The 24,150-nt window shown below is 42.7% G+C and overlaps 1 protein-coding gene across 1 annotated transcript in view; it reads right to left on the bottom strand.

Annotated features, from left to right (window-relative positions):
- LOC134537243 (zwei Ig domain protein zig-8-like) overlaps positions 1–24,150 on the bottom strand; it is a 474,593-nt gene that overhangs the window by 94,404 nt on the left and 356,039 nt on the right. Inside the window, exons 3-5 of the mRNA XM_063377511.1 lie at positions 23,188–23,310; positions 3,063–3,379; positions 458–683 (exon numbers count right to left, since the gene is read on the bottom strand). Of these exons, the coding sequence (XP_063233581.1) occupies positions 458–683; positions 3,063–3,379; positions 23,188–23,248 (604 nt within the window). The 5' untranslated portion in view covers positions 23,249–23,310. The remainder of the gene's footprint in view (positions 1–457; positions 684–3,062; positions 3,380–23,187; positions 23,311–24,150) is intronic.

Here is a 24,150-nt window from a genome sequence, read left to right as displayed (position 1 = left end):
ATGATATAATGCCTCAGAATGTTACATCATAATATCAAAATAATAAAAATAATAAAATTTATACTGAATTTCCATCCAAAGAAATTACAAAGAATATTTTTGATACTCGAACTTAAACGAAGTTTATCTTACTGACAAGGTATCATTTTTGTTCTTTTGTCCTACAAACTAATCAAACACAACAAATTCCGATGGAGGAAAAAAAAGTCTAAAGCTTTAAATCATTTATTTAATGAAAATTCTTACCCTTTCATGCGGTTAGTCACGTGTAAAAATTTGCGAAATGGCTCCAGTAGGGCTCGACACACTATTGGGACCAATCGAAAGAGATAAACTGTGACTGACTACCTGGACAACCAATCACAAGTTAATCTCACCGTTGATGTGCAGGTGCACGACACTGGAGGGAGCGAAGGGCCTGACTACCCCCGAGGACTCCAAGGGGTGGTGGACTCACCGTTGACGTGCAGGTGGGTGGCGCTGGCGAGCGGCGGGTGCGTGGAGATCTGGCACTCGTACACGCCCTCGTCCTTCTTGCGCGCGCGGTCCAGCCGCAGCCGCCAGTTGTTGGGGTACTGGAAGCGCACCGAGTAGCGCGGGTCGCCGCTGTAGGTGTGCGCGCCGACCGTCAGCAGCTCGAGCTGGTCCTGCGCTCCGCCGGGCCGCCGCCGCACCCACGACACCTGCGCCCGCCACGCGCCCCTGTCTCCGCCACTGCTCGCCGCCCCCGCCGCCCCCGCCACATCGCGAGCCCTCTGGGCAGGGCCGGCGCGTCCACACGGGCGAACCAGGCAGCCGCCCGGGGCGACGAGTAGCCGGGGGCGGCGCAGCACGACACACAACAGCTCATACATGTTCAACGATTATTGAAACTAGACGAAAACGGATTTTTGTAACAGTTTGGCTACGTTCATATTGATATAAGTAATTATTTTAAAGTCCATGGTGACCTTGTTTATGATTTGTAATAAGTAAAAAAAGTAAAAAAAAACAACACAAGCCTGCTTACATTTGATTGTTGACAAAATCTTAGGCTTACGCGTTGTATTTTGAGGCAAGGCAAATTTTTTTTGGGCTGTCTGGCCTGGGGGGGGGGGAGGGGGGCATTAAGGTTTTTCGCCTAGGGCGCCAATTTACCTTGCACCGGCCCTGCGCTCTGGGCTTCATTCCCAGAGTGGGCTGAAAATTTTGGTCGGCGTCGTCGTGAGCTGGTGGGGTTTCTGTCCCCACTCTCCCTCCTCGTCAATGCTTCGTCCTCGTGCCAGCAACCCTCGTTCCCCCGACTATCACGACCTCGACGGGGCGTTAAAACTCCCAGTTGATTAGTTCGCCCGCGGGTCCCTGCTCTCGTACTCGGATCACAACTGGCCGTCACTCTCCTTGGACGCCAACCTATGTACAACTCTCGCTAGCCCACATCGTATTCACAAATGATGAAACAAGTGTTGACTTCAGGCTCGGCCATACCACACAAGATTTAGAAGTATATGTTTGGTAGACATTGTTAATTAGTAACGAGTATTTTGCTTCTTTTTAGCCGAGAGAACTCTTCGTTATATTTCCCGAGACTGTAGATTTATGACAATGTTTTTTTTTTTTAAAGAAAATTGAAGCAAAAGGGAAATTATTGTAATAATTATACAGTCTTAAAAAATATATAGGTACAAGATGTCTGTCATAACAAATTTTCAAGGCAGACAAATACTATTTTCTGTTCCTGTGTCAGCCCTTCAAGATGAACGAGGTGCCACGGGTACGTGAGGTGCGCGGTCGCGCTCTCTCTGGCTCTCGACGTAACGAGCAGTCCGCGCCCGGAGCCCGACAAAGGGAGGTCGCGCGGGTTGGAGGAGCGAGTGGCGGGAGAGGTGGAGGGCGGCTGCCGTAATCCCTGGACGCGGAGCAGCCCGCATTAGGGGCCTCCCCGCGCGCGCGTGACGCCAGAGGGCAAACAGCACGGGTAGCGCCGGGTAGCGCCCGGGTAGTGAGTACCTGACGCGACACAAAGAGGCCAGGCGAGAGTTGAGCCCGCAGGGTGACCGACGACCCGGGCTCAGCAACTGCGCGCAGCGAGAGATTAAGTTGAGGCGGCACTTCTAGGTCTGTGTTCGACCTTAAGTACGATTTATAGGAAAAAAAAGTAAAAATATTAACAATAAAGACAAGCAAATAAATATACTTAAAATAAAAAAAAGGTTATTTGACGATTGTAGCCACTTTGCGTGGGTAAAAGACTAAAAGTCTTAATATTAAAATTATATTGCTGTAAACATATATTTTTTTGCCATAAAGGTATGTAAGCTTTAATGCCAGTTGCAAAGAAACTAAAGTAAAGTTTGGATGATAAAGGACAAGTTGTGCTACTACATTTTTGAAGTCGAGGAAGTTATTGAATACTGAAACAAATGTTGTGTTATTATGTTTTGAGGTCAATGAAGACACTGACAGACTGAATGACATGCTGTACTATTATCAGCGGAGGCTCAGGAAGCTACTGTAAGACTGGAGGGCAAGCTGTGATACTGTCAATGGAGGAAGCTACAGGTAGAGGCCGGAAAAATTCGCGAATTCATTTCTCGATACGCTAAAATTCAAATACATATACCTTTAAGTTGCTTTTGTTATTGGTTCACTGTTCATCTGGACGACTCTGGGCCGATGGTAAAATACTCAACCAAAGAAGTGTCGTATCACAAGCAAACTAGTTGAGACGACTCACAAGTCAGCAGCCAATGAACAGGCGTTATTTTCCCGAGTATACTGAGGACTGTGTAGTCTATCCTGAATGTCGTCGAAACCGCAAATTTTTCCAGTCCCTAGCTACAGATAAGAATAGAAAACATGCACCACTACGAGGAGGAGGTAGAGACGGAAGAAGCGGGGAGACGGAAGGGCAAGCTGCGCTACTATCAGCGGAGGTGAGGTGGAGGAAGCTACAGGTAAGACTACGAGGAGGAGGTAGAGACAGCTACTGGAAGACGGAAGGGCAAGCTGTGATACTGTCAGTGGAGGTGAGGTGGAGGAAGCTGCAGGTAAGACTGCGAGGAGGAGGTGGAGACAGCTACCGTCTTGTCCTGCAGCAGGCTGATGCGGCAGTCGAGCTCGGCGGAGCCGCCCGCCTGCACGGTGATGTCGGCGAGGGGCGCGCCGCCGGCCTCGAAGTGCGGGCCCCAGCGCGGGTCGTGGTGGTGGTGGTGCTTGTCGCGGGCGGCATGCGTGTCGAAGATGTGCCCCAGCAGCGGCGAGTCCGTCCGGCCGCGGGGCGCCGCCGCCGCCGCGGGGGTTGCCGCCGGGGTCGGGGACCTGGTGGCGGGCTCTGTCGGCGTGGGCGGGGACTCGCTGGTCCAGCGAGGCGTCCACTCCTCCACTGCATGGCTCAGGTCTGCGGGCACGCGCCACTCGTCACACACACCTCCCCCGCGTCTCCCTTCAGCCGATAAGTATCACGCGGTCCTACTGGTACACACCGAAACAGCTGCAATGTCGGATTTTTGTGTTTTAAATAGCTAAGAATTCCATCCCATTTCCAACCATACAATCTTCTGATCAATTTTTTTTATTATTGACGCCAATTATTTTTTCCAATACAGTTACACACCATACTTCGCATTAAAAATTTACAACTTTTAAGGAAAGGTCTCACATACCACATTGATTTTTTTTTCTCTCTTCATCTTCATGTCGGTTCTATAAGTAACAGTTAATTTTGTAATGTAAACATTTTTTATGTGTCTTGCATTTGTTATTCTGTCAAAATAAAAAATTTTCAACAGATATTTACTAAGTGTGATTTAATTGCTTGAAAATGTCGTGCAAGTATAACAATTTCAATCACTTGCACGACATTTTATTCCTGTTATATAACACTCGGTAGACAGTTATAGTGAGAGAGTTATAGTGTTTATTTTACAGAACTAGCCTCCAACTATTAATAATGACGAGAAAATGTTAAAAAAAATTACATAGTATCTGTGATTACGCCTTCAGATATTTATTACTTATTTTTATTTTGTTAGGTTTACGTCTTGCCTACAGCAGGGTCATTGGAGAATGATATATTGGATGAACTCTACAAAAAAGGTTCAAGAAAACCAACCACGGCCTTTTTAATTGAAACATCCCAAGCAGTTAGGAATCGTCAGGAGACGATTCACTAGTTGAAGTCCCTTTCTAAACTCGCAATTACCACATTTTCCCGCCAAAAAACACTGCAGAAAAGGTTTTCGATAACGCCAAATGATGGTAAGTGCACACAGAAAGCTTTAAGCTGGAATTGTCCTAAATTATTTAGCTTATGGAATTTCTTGATTTTGCATATGATTTTTAATTCATTCATAATCTATACTCATTTAACGGTTCATACATTTTTTCTCTTTTTTCTACTAAAATAGTTTTTATTTAGTGGTGTTAAATTTTTTTGTGTGTCATTCCTGGCATGTACTGAAAACACGAAATCATGTGTTATACGAATCGGGATGAAATGTTTGTATGTGACCTAGTATGTATTAAAAACCTTTTTGTATTTGTAAACTAGGTTTTCCCAAAACATTAATAATTTATGTTTTCTGTGTTTTTGGATTAAATTTTTTATCGATTTATAAATGATATAATAATTATAAAATGTTTTAATACATAGGTCACATACGAACGTTTAATCAAAAACTGTTTACCACAAGATTTAGTGCTTTCAGTACATGCCAGCACTGGCACCAAAATGTAAGGAATTTTTAGTAGTAAAAATAGAATTTTTTTTATAAAAAATAAAATGAGTTTATATTATGAAATAATTAAAAATCATGTGCACAAACACGAAGTTCCAGAAGCCAAATAATTTAGGATACCACTTCCTTGAGTAGACATGAGCTCCCAAGATTTCAGCATGCTTCAAACTATTTGTGTGCGACTCGGTACCATAAGTTTGAGTCACGCCTGTAACGAAGGATAAAATACGCAATAATATTTTTAGTTCGTTTAAAATTCCGTAACTAGATCAGAAATAAAATATCGTTGTACACACAGAAGTAGCAGCACCTTAAAAACATTAGTTATCTTTTTTCTACGCTAAATTCAACTTTCTGGCCTTCAGAAATAATAATAAAATAATTACGTAAATTCCACAAGTTAAATTTGGTTACGTTGAATACGAACTTTCAGTAATTGTGAGGATTTTTCACTAACTGATTCCACGGAAATATATAAAAAAAAAAGTTGATTATATTTATTTATATTTTTATTTTGTAAGTTATCCGAGAGAACATTTTTCCTCATCTGAACGCGCCAATGAGATTCTACCTACTGAATATCGACTGGTTACGTGATTCACCCGCGAACAGATAAGCCTCGCGGAGAAATGCATCACGCAATTACGCGAGTAAAGAAGGATCCACAGGATTTACGCGCGCGCACACGCATCTTGGCTGGGAACGTATTCGCGATAAATCTGCAGTCCGTATTACACGAGGACGGTCGCTGTTCGCAAATAGTTTTTGTCTCGGCTTGCGAGGTCCCTTTCCCAAGGGATCGCAGCTTCGGCCGTCCAAAAGCTAAATCCACCCCCCATAAACCCCAATTACCAGGAATTATCCTCGGAACTGATAAATAATGCCACGAGTAAGAAAAAAAAATCCCGCGCATTAACGGCTACGTCCGTCCATCTTCATTCACTTTCAAGGCGATAAAAAAAAAAAAAAAAACGAAATCAAGTTAGTCTTTCAGTACTCTCACCAGATATATGTAACATGTAACGAACAAATTCAGTTTTTTTTTTCATGTTGCAAATACAATAATAATGAAAATACTCGGACACAAAATTTTAAAGTAGAATTGTTTAAAATATTGTTTTATACGCAATTAGTGATTTGAACTATAGTTCCTTACGCGAATCGCACTTAGTTTCCGCACTCGTCGCTAGAGTTCACTGCCGGAGCAGCTACGTCGACAATTGAACCATTTGATTAGGAAACCAAAACTTTAAAATATATAAAAATAAACTAATCCGATAAAAACGAAAAAAAAAACCCCCTTGAAAAATACTAAACACGCGCTTAGAACTGATTTTTGACAAGGAATTTTATTAAAATACTGCTTATATTATTAAACTTCATTATACAGTTAATACTATAAAGTTTCCTTTTGGTTTTGTGAACTTTGGTTTGCGTAATCCGCCACAGATGGCAGCACCGTGGTTACACATTTCGTTTCACGCAGTTTCCGTTTTATTCACGAAATTACTCATACCAAATGCCGTATACCGAGAGCTAAGATGTTACACATCAAAAATGGAAACAGAATATTTCTCAAAAATGTACTTCACATTAATTATGTTTTTACTATTAGTTTTAGTTATATTTGTGTAACACCAAACCACAATAATACTAACAATATTTATAAGTACAAACCCACAATTTACGCGCTTTAGTTTATATCGCAAGGTGACTAATTATTACTTTTGCCTTTGCGTTTCTTTGATGAATTCACGATATATCATTTTTTTTAATACACGTTTAATTCTCGAGTCAGATGTGGTAACATGTAAGTGGAACATCGTGAGAGGTTTCTTACTTATGAAGAAATGTACACTTATCGCAATTGCTTATCCATTGGATGGTTTCTTTTCGTGACACCTCAAGTTATTTAACTGGGTTGTACTATATAATAATGGATTTTTGAACAGTTACCAGATACACAGAGAGATCCTATTATTTCACGGTTATAATTATTTAGTGTAATATTACATATGGATTCTCCCTTCACGTGCCTGCGATACAGCATACAAAATTTACCATGCGCCCGGTTACCTTTTCCACTATCCACATGGATGACCATGACATTTGACCTTGACCTCCGTTCGAATTATACTACCGTCACCCCTGCACAAGAGATAACAGTGAAGTTAATCCAACCACGAGATAGCTGAGGCCGGCTTCAACTGGAAGAAAAAAAAGCGGCAGTGGAAGCGAGCCATTCTACACAAGTAGAGGGAATAAAGAATTACTGGCGCAGTTCCCGGTCAATTATAGTATCGGTGTTTTAGTCGGCGCCAGAGTTATATATGGCCGCCGGAGGGCGTAATGGATGCTGGATCAGGGCCACCGGCGCTCTTCCCTCCTGGGGGCGGCTGCCCCCGGGGGCAGGTGTGCGGGGGCAGACAGCGTGTGTTCGGCCGGTAGCGCACTGCGACATGGCAGCAGGCCTTGTCTCCTGGCCCGCCCGGGGAGAGGGGGCAGGGACAGTTGGCAACCCTGGAAGGACTTCCCCCCTCCCCCCTCCACCGACCCACCCACTGGGCACTCGTGGGGCGAGTTAACAAGTCTGCCATGTATGCGCCCTTCCCTCGCCGACTCGTCAAGGAGGATGAGGGGGTGGGGGAGGGGGTGAGTCGGTGCCAGCGTTGCCAAGGCTACCGGAATTGTGGTGTCGGTACCGTAACCCCCTCACACCGGAATTTTGTCGTTCTCACGCGCATATATAGAAATACGATATTTCAGCATTGTCCCCATTAAACAAAATTTGGAAGTGTCACTATCGCTATTCTCGGATCTGAACATTTGGTGCAAACCTACTAAAAAGATCTAAAAGACTCGTATGTTGTACAAAATAATTCTGAATTTAAAATAAAACATTGGCTTGAATAATTTAAAACTTTTCCTTATTATTTAACCATGCTAAATTTTTAAATGATCGCACAAACCTTTATACTGGCCCTACAAATTTAGACCTCTATTCCTGGAACAACAATATACGCAAACCCTAATTTTTTTTTTTAACTGAACAGAATGAGTTCGATTTCGATGACGGACTTTGGCTACAAGTTCATCACAAGCATATCGGTTCAAGACATGAACGAATTATATTCTGAGTGATTCCCAAGACTGGTACTCACTTTTGATGTTGGAGGTACAACAATTAGTTTATTGCATATTATACAAGATGTTTAAAATTAAAAAAACTAAGCATCTGGTATGTTTTTTGGGCAAATTTTTTTACAAACTCCGCAAAACTCGTCTCTTTCGTAAAAACTATTTCCTTTTGAAAAAAAAAAAAATTGGTGGTGACGGCACAGCAGAAAAATGTCATGAAAAATTTTATTTCATAAAATATATGTGGGTTTTCCATGAATTTGTTCAATCAAACATTTTCCAGAAGCTTTAGTGTTCAATCTTTAATACTGTTACGAAGCGGCTAGCGACGAGGCAGGCCATTCTAAAAAAAAAAAAAAAAAAAAAAAAAAAAAAAAAAAAAAAAAAAAAAAAAAAAAAAAAACGGGGGGGGGGGGGGTGTAGGGGGGGGGGGGGCGATGAAGGAAGCAACCGTCCCTACTCTACCGACAAGATAATCCGATTAGCGACGGCTCTTCTTTACCTCCATTCCGAGGTTTCAGCACGTAACCATAACTACATTGTTCTCGCGGCTTCGGGTGATAAAGACCGCGGGCTTCTGAAGACGCGAACACTTTCGGGAGGGTCTGCGAGACCTCTCAAGGTCGGGACCGAGAGCTGCAGCGACGCGAAGAAGGGGGGGGGGGGGAAGTCACCGCTTGGCGAGCGATAGCGGGCGACGAGAGACGGCGCTCCGAGTGTGCGGAGATCAAACCATCGTGGGATCGGCGAGTCTGGGACAGCGTGGCGGCGTGAGTCAGTGCGAGGCGGTGTGTTGGGATGAAGGAGCGTGGTAAGTGACGAATAGCAGGGATAGCCACTGTCGGGCCGAGCTCCAGCGGGGAGAGCGAGTTGTAGGCTTATTAAAGTTTTATTAATCTGCGGACGTAATTTGTGTATTTAATATTGCATAATGGTAGTTAAAAAATATTAAAAAAAATTTATTTCTTGATTTTTATAAAATAAAATTTTTAAAAATGTAAATAAATTTGAATAATCCACCTGCAGTTTGATTCAAAATATTACTTTGTGGAACGTTAGTAGTGGTATATCAATGTTAACTTCTTTGATGATTTATGTGTTTACGAGATTAACTGCAATTTTTTTTACCAATAATGTCAGTAATTGATATCATCCCTTAAAATAAAAAAGAGCATTAATTGTAATTTAATAAAAGGTTTAAGTATTAGCTGATAAATAAAATTGTATTTTATTAAATAGGGCTATCCTTACGGACATTTTTCCCCACTCGTTACAACACTTTCTCTATAATTTACAATTAAAATGCTCTACAGATCCAACTCTAAAGAAGTGTACCAACCATGGGAAGTACTTTAGACCACAACTTGAACTTCGACTTAATTTTTCGTGATAATTCGGTTGAATTCTAGATTCATTCTGTCTGGATACTTCGGAGTATAAAGAAAATTTCAATTGCCCGAAAGATAATCACATAAAACGTCCCTAGTGTGATCGTAGTAGGCAGCCTGGATAAATGTAATTTATTTTTGGGCGTACCGGAATCCAGTGTAAAATACCGGAGTTACCGCAAATTTTCAAGTGCGCCATCTGGCAACAGCGGGCAAGAGGGCCAGAGGACTTGGCTCGTTGTTTATGGGCCGCTGGATCGATGTCACGCGCTCGTTGGTCAGACGCATCGCATTAAGTGGTGGGGGGGGGGGGGAGGGGGAGGGGTGCATGGAGAACTAACCGTTTCGGAGGGCGCGTATTTTCCGCTGCATTTAATCGAAGCTACTATCATGGGGCTTTGAATCGGATCGAGTTGGAGAAGGTGGGGGGGGGGGGGGGGGGGGGAGCTAAAAGGGGACCACAAATGCGCAGTCGCGCCTGTCTGATCCGTCTGACCACAGCTGTGCGAACCTTGGAAACCTGGAGAGATCAGACTGTGCCATCTGCAGCTGACGTCACGAACAATATTCACGCCAATCTGAAGCGTGGATGGAATATAAATATATTTGAGTAAAGTTACAGATATTTTTCTAAATTTTTTTACACATACATGAAACGACTGTGTTCGCAGTAATACTGGGTTTGGATTATTACCCAGGAATTTATGCCATGTGTTGTCCCAGTACTTCTAATAGTTTAAAGTTATTTGTAAACCTTTCCTTGAATAGCTTTCCAGTAATAACTGCGCACATTAATGAGCATTAAAAACAAATAAATCCTAATTATTTAATATTCAATTATATTTCCATGGTTTAAAAAAAATGCTCGAATGAAGCATAAATAATAAAAATAAAATTATGCACCAATTTTCGTAAGAAATACTCAGTATTATCTCGAAAACCGTATTTATTGTGTGCAAAAAGAACCGTAGCCATTTGTTGTATAAAGTTATAATATCTCTCTTATAGCATCACAAACTATTTTTTTTTGGAACTGGTTGAATAGAAATGATTTGTAAACGAACATAAATTTTTTTCTTTGCAGTGACTCAACAATTGCAACGTATTCCGTGATCTTGTTAGCTACAGTAGACTACTAACAGATTTTCATCGTTCCTTCATATTTTTACTGACTCATACTTATTATATAAAAAAAATTGGTTGTCTGTAAAGTCGGTTTACGGACGATAGTTTAACGTAACGTCGGCATAACAAAACATACTTTTATGAATAAAATTGAATTATTTTTATTGAATTATCACTATTTTGTATGGATACAATGAAGGAGTGAACTGAAATCTACAATTTAATTGATAAATTTACTTTTATTTGCACTCATTAATTCAAATATCTTTATTACTTTAACGTAAAGATTATTTTAACTATAACGTTTATACATGTTTGCTATTTAACTTCTTCCAATCTGTATTATTCTGTTCGGGATAGGACGATGATAGGAAAAGTAGGAAACGAATGGGAGTGTTTCAAGTTTAATGTGCCTCGAAAAAGTCAAATCGATGGTTGTTCCAAGCGAGTGGAAGAGAGATAGATGCGGCGCAAGCTTACAATGAGCGTAACGGGACACAGCGTAACGGGACAATGTGCGTAACGGGAAACTTTTTCGTGCGTGCAGCCGGCGTTCTTCGATTTATTAGACGTTGTCACGTCAATAAAATAATTCATTTGAAGTTTCCAAATTAGTTTATTGTGTTGATGTATTGCACAGTGAGTGATATCTTTGTGCTAATGACTGATGGGTTGACAGTAATTTTTCCTGCACAGCCGTTAGTTTGTATCTGTTGCGGGTCAACCGACAATTTTGTTACCAACCATAATTTAACCCCACAAACTGAGTGGTCAGCCATTTACTGCTCCGTCGCATTTTATACAGCACACTAGAAAATAATCACGTTACACGAACTTCTAGTGAATCGAACGAGAAAAAAAAAAACACCGCGAAACTGCTTCCAACAGATTTGTTTTTTGTATGAAATCCAAACGACATAATGAAATGCTAATTTAGACACAGCGATGTAGCTCTTGTTTCGCTACAGCGCATTGAAGCAATTACCGTGAAACACAACAATTTAACATGTAAATTGTGGTCTCCTCTGCCCCGCGCATGGCCTGAGTGGATGCAGTAGAACGAACGTTGACAGTTCGTAACGTATCGATGCAGTTGTTGCTTCAGTGTCACCTAGTTTCCCCTTTACCCGCCATCACTGTCCTGATCGTCACTGGAAGAAATATAGACAGACGCGAAGTCAGACGCCCAAATAATCCGCGTTCGTGCCACAAACCGATATTTATAGTTTGAAAAAGTAAAAGTAGGTTAGGTTAGGTTTATTACATGAACAAAATACTCGCAGAAAATAGTTTTTTTGACGTGGCAACGTCTAATAAATCGATGAACGCCGGCTGCATGCACGAAAAAGTGTCCCGTTACGCACATTTTCCCGTTACGATATGACCCGTTACGCTCATTGTTAAGTTACGCTGTGTTCCGTTACGCTGTGTCCCGTTAAGCTCATTGTTCCGTTACGCTGTGTTCCGTTACGCTGTCGGCGAGTGCAGTAATAATAATAGGTTATGTTACAATTGACTAAAAAATTATGGTGATTCATATAATTGATGATAGATATTTGATTACCGTTTATTTATATGTAAAACTTGTTCATAATTATATTTAAACTTTATAGCTAAACGCCAGTTTTTAAAATTAATTACAAGTCATCTACACGTGAACTGTTTCGTCGACTGTTTATAAAGTGAAGTGAAAAGTTAATGTGGTTTTCATTGCTTATTACAACAACAATTTCGGCAATAAAGGTTAATTATTCTTGCATTTTAAAAATCTGATTACTAGTATAATTTCAAATATATATTCTTTTATTATTAAAATAAAAATGCAATAATTTCTAAATGTTTAGTTATGACGTTGTCACGTTAAACTATCGTCCGTAAACCGACTTTACAGACAACCAATTTTTATTTTATGTGTAAAAAATTTATCTCTCGGTGTACGGCTTTTGGAAGAGTAATTTCGTGAATGGAACGGAAGTCGATTGGAACGGAAATGTGTCCCTCAACACGGTGCTGCCATCTGCGGCAATCTCAGAAATCTCTAGAAGGTGGTGGACCCACGTGATTCATCCGTATATATTGCATTCGTGAACATCGCAGACCGCGCATAGGTATTAAAAATAAAACTTAATGTACATTCAAGAAGATTTGCTCTGAGAGCAGGAATAACGCGGCGAGCAGCGAGGCCATAGAGCGCTAGGTGTGAAGAGGTGCGTGGAGTGCAGGACCGCCATAGAGTGCGAGGTGTGAAGTACGTGGAGAGCAGCGAGTCCATAGAGCGCCAGGTGTGAAGAGGTGCGTGGAGAGCAGCGAGGCCATAGAGCGCCAGGTGTGAAGAAGTACGTGGAGAGCAGGGCCCGCCACAAAGTGCGAGGTGTGAAGTACGTGGAGAGCAGCGATGCCATAGAGCGCCAGGTGTGAAATACGTGGAGAGCAGCGAGGCCATAGAGCGCCAGGTGTGAAGTACGTGGAGAGCAGCGAGGCCATAGAGCGCCAGGTGTGAAGTACGTGGAGAGCGGCGAGGCCATAGAGCGCCAGGTGTGAAGTACGTGGAGAGCAGCGAGGCCATAGAGCGCCAGGTGTGAAGTACGTGGAGAGCAGCGAGGCCATAGAGCGCCAGGTGTGAAGTACGTGGAGAGCAGCGAGGCCATAGAGCGCCAGATGTGAAGAAGTGCGTGGAGAGCAGGGCCCGCCACAAAGTGCGAGGTGTGAAGTACGTGGAGAGCAGCGAGGCCATAGAGCGCCAGGTGTGAAGAGGTAAGTGAAGAGCGGCGAGGCCATAGAGCGCCAGGTGTGAAGTACGTGGAGAGCTAAGAGGCCATAGAGCTCCAGGTGTGAAGTGCGTGGAGAGCAGCGAGGTCATAGAGCGTCAGGTGCGAAGAGGTACGTGGAGAGCAGCGAGGCCATAGAGCGCCAGGTGCGAAGAGGTACGTGGAGAGCAGCGAGGCCATAGAGCGCCAGGTGTGAAGTACGTGGAGAGCTAAGAGGCCATAGAGCTCCAGGTGTGAAGTGCGTGGAGAGCAGGGCCCGCCACAAAGTGCGAGGTGTGAAGTACGTGGAGAGCAGCGAGGTCATAGAGCGCCAGGTGTGAAGTACGTGGAGAGCAGCGAGGCCATAGAGCGTCTGGTGCAAAGAGGTACGTGGAGAGCAGCGAGGCCATAGAGCGCCTGGTGCGAAGAGGTACGTGAAGAGCAGCGAGGCCATTGAGCGCCAGGTGCGAAGAGGTACGTGGAGAGCAGCGAGGCCATTAAGCGCAAGGTGTGAAGAGGTGCGTGGAGAGCGGCGAGGCCATAGAGCTCCAGGTGTGAAGTGCGTGGAGAGCAGGGCCCGCCACAAAGTGCGAGGTGTGAAGTACGTGGAGAGCAGCGAGGTCATAGAGCGCCAGGTGTGAAGTACGTGGAGAGCTAAGAGGCCATAGAGCTCCAGGTGTGAAGTGCGTGGAGAGCAGCGAGGTCATAGAGCGTCAGGTGCGAAGAGGTACGTGGAGAGCAGCGAGGCCATAGAGCGCCAGGTGCGAAGAGGTACGTGGAGAGCAGCGAGGCCATAGAGCGCCAGGTGTGAAGTACGTGGAGAGCTAAGAGGCCATAGAGCTCCAGGTGTGGAGTGCGTGGAGAGCAGGGCCCGCCACAAAGTGCGAGGTGTGAAGTACGTGGAGAGCAGCGAGGTCATAGAGCGCCAGGTGTGAAGTACGTGGAGAGCAGCGAGGCCATAGAGCGTCAGGTGCGAAGAGGTACGTGGAGAGCAGCGAGGCCATAGAGCGCCTGGTGCGAAGTACGTGGAGAGCAGCGAGGCCATAGAGCGCCAGGTGCGAAGAGGTACATGGAGAGCAGCGAGGCCATTAAGCGCAAGGTGTGAAGAGGTGCGTGGAGAGCGGCTAGGCCATAGAGCGCCAGGTGTGAAGTACGTGGAGAGCTAAGAGGCCATAGAGCTCCAGGTGTGAAGTGCGTGGAAAGCAGGGCCCGCCACAAAGTGCGAGGTGTGAAGTACGTGGAGAGCAGCGAGGTCATAGAGCGCCAGGTGTGAAGTACGTGGAGAGCAGCGAGGCCATAGAGCGTCAGGTGCGAAGAGGTACGTGGAGAGCAGCGAGGCCATAGAGCGCCTGGTGCGAAGAGGTACGTGGAGAGCAGCGAGGCCATAGAGCGCCAGGTGTGAAGTACGTGGAGAGCAGCGAGGCCATAGAGCGCCAGGTGCGAAGAGGTACGTGGAGAGCAGCGTGGCCATAGAGCGCCAGGTGTGAAGAAGTGCGTGGAGAGCAGGGCCCGCCACAAAGTGCGAGGTGTGAAGTACGTGGAGAGCAGCGAGGTCATAGAGCGCCAGGTGTGAAGTACGTGGAGAGCAGCGAGGCCATAGAGCGCCAGGTGTGAAGTACGTGGAGAGCTAAGAGGCCATAGAGCTCCAGGTGTGAAGTACGTGGAGAGCAGCGAGGCCATAGAGCGCCAGGTGTGAAGTACGTGGAGAGCAGGGCCCGCCACAAAGTGCGAGGTGTGAAGTACGTGGAGAGCAGCGAGGTCATAGAGCGCCAGGTGTGAAGTACGTGGAGAGCAGCGAGGCCATAGAGCGTCAGGTGCGAAGAGGTACGTGGAGAGCAGCGAGGCCATAGAGCGCCAGGTGCGAAGAGGTACGTGGAGAGCAGCGAGGCCATAGAGCGCCAGGTGAGAAGAGGTACGTGGAGAGCAGCGAGGCCATAGAGCGCAAGGTGTGAAGAGGTGCGTGGAGAGCGGCGAGGCCATAGAGCGCCAGGTGTGAAGTACGTGGAGAGCAGCGAGGCCATAGAGCGCCAGGTGTGAAGTACGCGGAGAGCAGCGAGGCCATAGAGCGCCAGGTGCGAAGAGGTACGTGGAGAGCAGCGAGGCCATAGAGCGCCAGGTGAGAAGAGGTACGTGGAGAGCAGCGAGGCCATAGAGCGCAAGGTGTGAAGAGGTGCGTGGAGAGCGGCGAGGCCATAGAGCGTCAGGTGCGAAGAGGTACGTGGAGAGCAGCGAGGCCATAGAGCGCCAGGTGCGAAGAGGTGCGTGGAGAGCGGCGAGGCCATAGAGCGCAAGGTGTGAAGTACGTGGAGAGCAGAGAGGCCATAGAGCGCCAGGTGTGAAGTACGTGGAGAGCTAAGAGGCCATAGAGCTCCAGGTGTGAAGTACGTGGAGAGCAGCGAGGCCATAGAGCGCCAGGTGTGAAGTACGTGGAGAGCAGGGCCCGCCACAAAGTGCGAGGTGTGAAGTACGTGGAGAGCAGCGAGGTCATAGAGCGCCAGGTGTGAAGTACGTGGAGAGCAGCGAGGCCATAGAGCGTCAGGTGCGAAGAGGTACGTGGAGAGCAGCGAGGCCATAGAGCGCCAGGTGCGAAGAGGTACGTGGAGAGCAGCGAGGCCATAGAGCGCCAGGTGAGAAGAGGTACGTGGAGAGCAGCGAGGCCATAGAGCGCAAGGTGTGAAGAGGTGCGTGGAGAGCGGCGAGGCCATAGAGCGCCAGGTGTGAAGTACGTGGAGAGCAGCGAGGCCATAGAGCGCCAGGTGTGAAGTACGCGGAGAGCAGCGAGGCCATAGAGCGCCAGGTGTGAAGAGGTGCGTGGAGAGCGGCGAGGCCATAGAGCGCCAGGTGTGAAGTACGTGGAGAGCAGAGAGGCCATAGAGCGCCAGGTGTGAAGTACGTGGAGAGCAGCGAGGCCATAGAGCGCCAGGTGCGAAGAGGTACGTGGAGAGCAGCGAGGCCATAGAGCGCCAGGTGTGAAGTACGTGGAGAGCAGCGAGGCCATAGAGCGCCAGGTGTGAAGTACGTGGAGAGCAGCGAGGCCAAAGAGCACGATGGTGCGAAGAGGCGCAGGCTGAAAGAGCGGCTGGCTCACGCGGCGCCGCCGAGGGTGGGTTCCGCTCGCCGGAGCGCCCATATCGCGCCTCGCTGGAGCCATTGATAGGGAAAACACCCGCCATTCTCCCCTCTCGGCACGCATCAGCGGCCACCTACTGCTCATGCATTATGGAACGCGCCCCGTTCGGCCGAGGGGTCTGAGGGGGGAGTGCGCGATACGGATCACTTCCGCGGGGAGGGAGGGGGAGTGAGTTCGATCCTCTTGTCACGTCGCATCGTGACCCCCCCCCCCCCCCCACGCCCCTGCCGTCCTCGTCCACTCTCCAGTTGCGTGACCGAAATTGAGTGATAATTTGCAGTAACTAGAGTGTCCTCTGGTGACATCGTCAGCTGTGGCTCGGCAGGTCGGCGCCTGGGTAGCGGGTTCGAGTCCGCCGCCGGCAAGGATCGCGCGTCCTCCAAACAATCATGACGTTCGCAGGACGCGCTGCTAGAGGCTCGGCAGACTCGAGAGTCCTGTGACCTGCCCGTAAGACTCGAGGTGTCTTTCTGTCCGTCACTCGGAGGCAAGACAGTCCTTTCCATGATCGCATCCCTCACCCCTATTCCTAATTGCAAAACAAAAATTAATTTTTGGTTATAATGAAGTTTGACGCTATTATTTTGCAGATGTGTATGTTTAATGTTTGTATTCACTACATGATGACATATTTACTTATTTGTCTCCAACAACGGAGAGTTGTGTGAACGTAAGAGACATCGAACTGCTTCATGTTTCCAAACTAACACACACCATGTTTATATCCTTGCGCCCCGAGACGGGTTCGAACGAGGGTTTTGAATGGCCGAAACACTGCCCCTTCATAACGCAACCTACGCTACATTAAATTATATTTTCTCAGGAAAATCATTCATTAGTTTGTGATTTCGAGCCCATACTTGATTTTGGTGTCGGAAACAACAATTCTGAGATGATTTTATAACGAAAAATTTACAACCTGGCCCAAAAGGGGGAATCGATTCTTTCCACGGTAGGATCCAAATAAACGTAGATTTATAGTTTTTTACGAATTTTATAGAGAACTGTATAGCTAGGGCTATTAGAAAATCATTATATTTGTATATATTTTTTGTAGTGTTTTATTATCTCTGGTAGCTACGTAGATTAATTTTATCATTTATTAAATAATTTAGTTCAGCGTATTACTTTAATTTACATAAAATTAATTGTATTTTTTTAATATGCCATTTAAATAAGTAATATGAATTATGTTTGGTTGTTAGATAATCGTATATATTGTAATAATTTGCACAATAAAGTATCTACACATTTTATCATTATCACTCAAGCTTACTTTTGTGTTATATTTATTTCTTGAATAAAACCTAGAGTAATTTTGTAAACTGTGTAGAGACAGAGAGATAAAACACTAGTTTCTAAAACAATCGCACGTCTTGCCCCACTTTTCGTGTTATTCCACTTCCTGCCCTCCTTCCCTTTTGACTACGGGCCTTCAACCGCAGCCCACCTGGGTTCGCCTACGGAAATGACCTTAAGCCGCGAGGCCTGAGTTGCGATACGCAAAAACCTAGCGTGCTGAATCCCCCCTCCCCAGAAGGAAAGACGGCACATTTATCACCTCCGTGTTTGCCAGCAGAATAGAACAGACACATTCATACAAAATTACAGATATTTGTGTTCACGGTAATACTGGATTACGATTCTTACCCGGGCATTTATGCTTTGTGTTGTCCCAGTGCCTCCAACAGCTAAAGTTATTTGTAAACCGTTCCCTGAACACCTTTCCGGCATAATCAAACAAAATAAAGTCAAATGATTATATATTCGATTAGCTTTGCAATGGATTAATAAAATATATATGCTTGAACTAAAGGGGCGACGGAAGACTACCATAATGGAAGTATTCCGCCTGGCTTCTTCGAAAACGGCGGAAAAGTACCATAACGGAAATATGCCATAAGTCCAAAGGACGTAACGGAATTCTGCCATATTTTCTTACACCCTCCATGGAATGAGCACAGCAGCATTGTCCTCGAAGTAGTGCATAGAATACTCGGTAGGTAGCGCTGTAAACCCTTTAGCTGTTTCTCAGGTTAACTTTAAAGCGTACAAATAGCGCTTCAGACGGCGATAGTTGCAATAACAAATCATATCCAGATCGCGGACGAGAATAAAGAAATGTTTCCAAAAATGTTATATAGGTAGCACTGTATTCTTATTACGATTAAAAAAAAAATGCATGTGGTACCTAGTATTCCATTCTGCCAAAATTTTTTATACATTCTACGGAATGAGGAAAACGGCCTTACTCGTAAACATACATATACCATAGAATTTACATTTTTGCACACTGGAATAATTGAAGTAATTTTAGATCATTATTTAATGAGTGCAAATCCAACGCAAATATTCAAGGATTTTCTTATGTAATGTTTTCTGTGACTGAACACCAAAAACTCGGATGTTAAGGTTTTTAATGTCTATAATAAATTATTTAAAGTCTACAAAAATTTGTTTTTAAGATGCTGAAATGCGAGAGAAATATTTTTGTGTAGTGTAGTTTGTTGGCACAGGGCAAGCAGCACAGGCGCTCTAGGGGAGACAGGTTCGTACATTTCGAATGTTGATGGGCTTTGCACAGGCTTGCAGTCTTTCAAAAATAAACTCTGCTAAAATTTATGTATTTTTATATTATAAAATAAAAAAATGTTACTATGCGTAGCATATTATCCTGCTTCATTAAAACTGTCAGATCTAATTGAAATTCAGTTTTTGTGCCTTACAGCACCTATAAACGAATTATGACATAAAATAACAACAAAAACACATGATATACACTGATAAACATCAATGCGACAAAACGCGAAACAACACAACACACAGCTAGATAAATTTCAGTTAACCAATTGGTTACTTTGGTTTTCACAAAAATCTTAAACAGAAACTTAAATGGTGTATACAAAAGTTTTACCAATGAGTATTTGTAGATTATTCAAAAGGAGTTATAATTTTTTTACACATTTTATAGTTACTAATGGTTTTAAAAGTGTCACAAATTCTGTAATTGCAAGTTGGAATTCTTAATCCAAACCGAGTCATTATGTCTTAACCAACAAAAATGGTAATAAAATGTTTATAATAAAAAGTGCATCACTCATCGAACGTCTAATATACAGAAAATGCAAATAATTTATATAGGAATGTAGCATATTCAAAATAATTTAAATGCCTATTTTAAGAACTTTTTCTGCATACTTTAAATTCTTTTATAATTAAAATAATTTAATGCAGAGAAAGTTTTAAATTTAATTAGACCTAAAGATCTTCATGTGTTGCTAATAGTATTATCTACATGTTGGTGAAAAAAAAAAGCTTGGCATCCAATATAACTCGAAGGTCTTAAAAGAGGACACCACGTTTAATGTCATTACTTACTATGTGATAATTCTGATTAATTAAATTAGTTTTTTGACTAAAGATTATACAATAAATGCTATTGTAATTCAGAGACGTTTGTTAACCTGAAAATCAGATCCGGACAACTGAAATATTTTGCTGAATAGTTTCGCAAACATATATTTTTTTCATCAGCATCTTTTCTTGTTAAATTCTGATTACAGTTGGAATATCGTTTATTAAATATTAGAGAGTAGTTGAGATAAACTACTACTTTGCGCAACACCTAATATACCATGAAATTGCATTTGCAAATTTGACTGCAAAGCGTCTATTTGTAAGATAATGAAAACATATATACCACGAATTGCTTGACGAGGCCTAAAATATTTTAGGAATAAAATTCGTCAAAAACTGTTAAAATACTACAAAACAAAGGTTTCTGACTAGAATTTAACCACCAAGAAAATATATACCGATAAATGGTTGAACACACAACCACTCACTGAATAATACACACTGAATTAAAATATTTTTTGTACAAAAGCAATTTTTTTTAATGTTTTAAATGTTTGCATGAGCTTTATTTATAACATGTTGGTTTGATAATGCTACAAAACTACAAAAAATATTTTCGCAAAACTCCGTTCCCCCGGAGAAACCCCCGGAATGGCCACCGCATGGGGAGCCCAAGAAAAGAAACGGGCTCCCCATTTGGAAGCCACCTGGAAGGTTTTTTTCTGTTCCACCCACCGTTTCTTTTGGTAGCCTGACTTGTTACAAGGGATTGTATTCTTACCAGAGAAAATGCCACCATTTCGTCTGGGCAATCCGCCTTGGAGGAGCCGGGGCGCGAACCCGGGTCCTACAAGTCACAAGGCAGGCGCTCTACCCCAGAACCAGAGTGGTAGAGCGGATACTTGCAGTCTTCTTAACACTGACATGATGTTATTCCAACGAGTTTACTGTAGTTTCGTGAGTCATTAACACGTGCAGTAACATATAACCTCGGTAACGAACAAATTTATGTGTTTTTATGTTGTTCGTCCAGCATGAATTATGTAATTTCATAATAGTGAAATATAATTTGTATAACTAGTCTGGCTTTTTAGTTACTTTCCTGTAAACCAACTTACAATCCCGCTGTAGAATAATTATATAGAAATATATACTAGTAAAAACATATGTAAGAGCTTGCACTGTCGATGGTAAAGTTATTTTGAAATAAATGTTAGATATTAAAATAGCGTGTTTAGTTAAAATATGCGTGTGCTTACAAGCATAAAGTTATTGTATAAACATTATATTTATTTGGTTTTAAAACCACAGAAAAGTTAACTTTTTGAAATTGTACTTCTTTAGGCGCGTTATGAAAAAATAATGGGAGTGAAATTTTAAGATGAGCGCGCATCACTGTAACACAAAATTAACAGGTTGAAGCTGCCCGTTAAACCGCTCATTAAGTCTCGAAAAAAAAAACTACCAACAAAATAGAAATAGAACCTCTATTAGTCGCCTCTTTTCACTGTTTTCATATTTATAATATTTATCCACATGTTTCTAGTTTCTACATTCACAACACGTGTTTTAGTTTCATACATGTGCGAATTAATATATAATGCTAATAAATTATATTCAGTAGTGATTTATATTGAATATTTTGATTAATATTATTTATTCGTTAATATTAGTAAAATAAATTGTGCTTATATACTTTTTCAAGTGCTATGGGTTATTTAATATTTACAAAATAAAGAAATAAATTTAATAAAACAATTGTGATAAAAATTAAAATAGAACATAAAATTAAAATATTAATGTTTAATATTTATTATTCAATTGAATAAATAATAAATATTTATAAAAAATAAATAAACAAATTTAATGAAAACTTTTTGATAAAAATGAAAAGTGAATATTAAATTAAGAAAATAATAAATATTAAAAAAATTAAAAAATTAAATTTTTGAACTTATTATTAAATTTATTTATTTTCTTTTAAAATATTAAATAATCAATACATATTTAAAATTAAGAATCTTATAATTTTAGTACAAATTATGACATAAATATTTATTAATCTCTAAATTTTAATTATTTAATTTTGAAATTTAAACTGACCTTTATTGACTGTGATGATTATCTTTTTCCAGCCCTTTTATTATTTTATTGTAATTAATTATTTGCATGCAATTAAAACTATTTTTTAAAGATACCAAAGAAGTATAACTTCTCACGAGCGTACATAAGAACACGCACCAATTTTTTAATATTACCTACTTTTGGCTTCTATAATCTTCTATAATATCAGATTTGATTTCAGTTTATTTCTATAACTAATTGTTCGTAATTATATTTAAACATAATTATTTAAATAAAATTTGCAAACACTGTAATTAATATTTGAAAATTAAAAAAGTATGCAATTTTTCATCAATGTTTTCTTATGACGTTCTCACGTAAAATTATCTTCCGTAACCGACTTTACAGACAGCCTTTTTTTTTTACTTTCTTCTTTAACTTTTTCCTTCGGCTTGAACATTTCAATGCCCGCCATTTTACTTTAACTTCCCATTACAGCTCCCCCCACAGCCCTCTACCAGAGTGTGGGGGGGGGGGGGGAATGGGGGTTGTCTGTAAAGTCGGTTTACGGACAATAATTTCACGTGATAACGCCATAAGAAAACATTGATGAAAAAATTGCATCCTTTTTTTTAATTTTCAAATATTATTTACAGTTTTTTGCAAATTTAAATTTAAATAATTTTGTTTAAATATAATCAACGAACAATAACTAGTTAAAAAAGCTCGCCTTAACCTGTTTGATATTATAGAAGAATTTTCTCGCACGCACGGTGGTTGGCCGGTTCTTGCACGCTCGGCTCAGGCTACAGGTACGTGACAATGAGTCATGCTTTTTTCTTGCGTGCAAGCCGGCGTTCATCGGATTTATAAGACGTTATCACGTCAAAAAAACGAGGTGGTAGAGATACCGAAATACCACAACGCCGAACGTACAATAACGCCGAATGCCAAAATTGACCACAACGCCGAAAACTGCTGTGTAGGTACCACAACGCCGAAATACATTAACGCCGAAAAATGTCATCGCAGGACTGCCACAAAAGGTTACGTTTGGTAAGGTTAGGCACACAAATTCATTCAGTTGTTTTTTTTCATTTTGCTCCTGTGGCCGCCCCCCCCCCCCCTTCCAGAAAAATCAATTTTTCCGGCGTTGTGGCACGCAGCAGTTTTCCAGCTGTCGGCGTTGTGGTCAATTTTGACACTCGGCGTTATGGTATTTCGGCGTCATTGTACGTTCGGTAAAAAAAAAAAAAAGTTTGACAAGTCAAGTATCACCTATTGAGCAAGATACTCACTCGTGTAAATGACACGATCCCACCACCAACAGTTGGGTATAAAAAACGCTCCAGCTCTTGGAGCTCTTTCGTAAACACTGCTACGAGCCGGGGGGGGGGGGGGGGAATAAAGCAGAAGAATGAAAATAATAAGGTATCACCAGCAAAGGTATAAGATGCTGGGGGAAAATTGGGAAACCCAGCCCGCGTCGTGGTGACGACCCGTGGAGGGGAGGCACTGACCTGTGGTGACGGCGCACGAGACCAGGCGCAGCGCCGTCGCCAGGAGCGCCAGCCGGCTCATGTCGGCTCCACGCGCGCGCTCATGTCCGGCCCCGCACACCCGCCGACCCGCCGCAGCTGCAGCTGCAACAGTCGCGCCATGGCTCCTGCACTCCCGGCGCTTACACATTTTAAAACAAAATTTTTAAGTTTTCACTTGTCAACAGTCCCCATGACTAACTTATATTTTTTATTTTTTATTTTTTTTATTTTTTCAAATTTTCAATGACAAACATTACAAAACTCCAATGGCGTTATGTCAAAAAAAAAAAACTGCATTAAATAAAAAAAAATTTCCCATGGCATAGCATCCCTGCTTCACCGACCAAACATTCATCATTTACAAAGGAAAACACAGACGACACAACTTTTTTTTTTCCCCTTATGTTCTTTGAGTGCTTCTTCCAACGGAGAACATTCCATTCAGGATGTTTATTCTGTTCGTACGCCGTGGTTATAAAGTAACCTCGATAACGGACACAAAAATTAGATGGACATGCAAACAGAAAACGGCTAAAAATTTGCCCGATGTCAAAAAAATTAAAACGTGAGCGGCACAGAAAAAATCACGGAAGGAATTTGAAATAAAAAATAAAAATTACAGCACAGAAGGACACGGTGGGCTAACAACACCAACAGATAACAACATAAAAGAATACAAAGGCGCACAAACATTTGTGCCTTGGGGACGGGAACAGATATCAGTTCCCTAAAACGTCGCAACTGTTTTTGTCTTAAGAAGCCTTTTGTTGTTGGTCTGTGCTGTCGTCGGTTTTTTGGTGTTCAGAATATATGTTGTAGGTATTACAGCCCTGCGTTCGCCTGCGCGTCTCTGTATTGTCTTTGTGTTGTCCGCACTGTCTGTTTAGTTTCATCGTTGGGTTCGTCTGTTTACGCTGTGTTGTACAGAGTCGTTTTTGTTTT

Source organism: Bacillus rossius, chromosome 12, assembly GCF_032445375.1.
Source record: "Bacillus rossius redtenbacheri isolate Brsri chromosome 12, Brsri_v3, whole genome shotgun sequence".
NCBI lineage: Eukaryota > Metazoa > Arthropoda > Insecta > Phasmatodea > Bacillidae > Bacillus > Bacillus rossius.
This window is presented reverse-complemented; position numbering and strand designations above follow the sequence as displayed.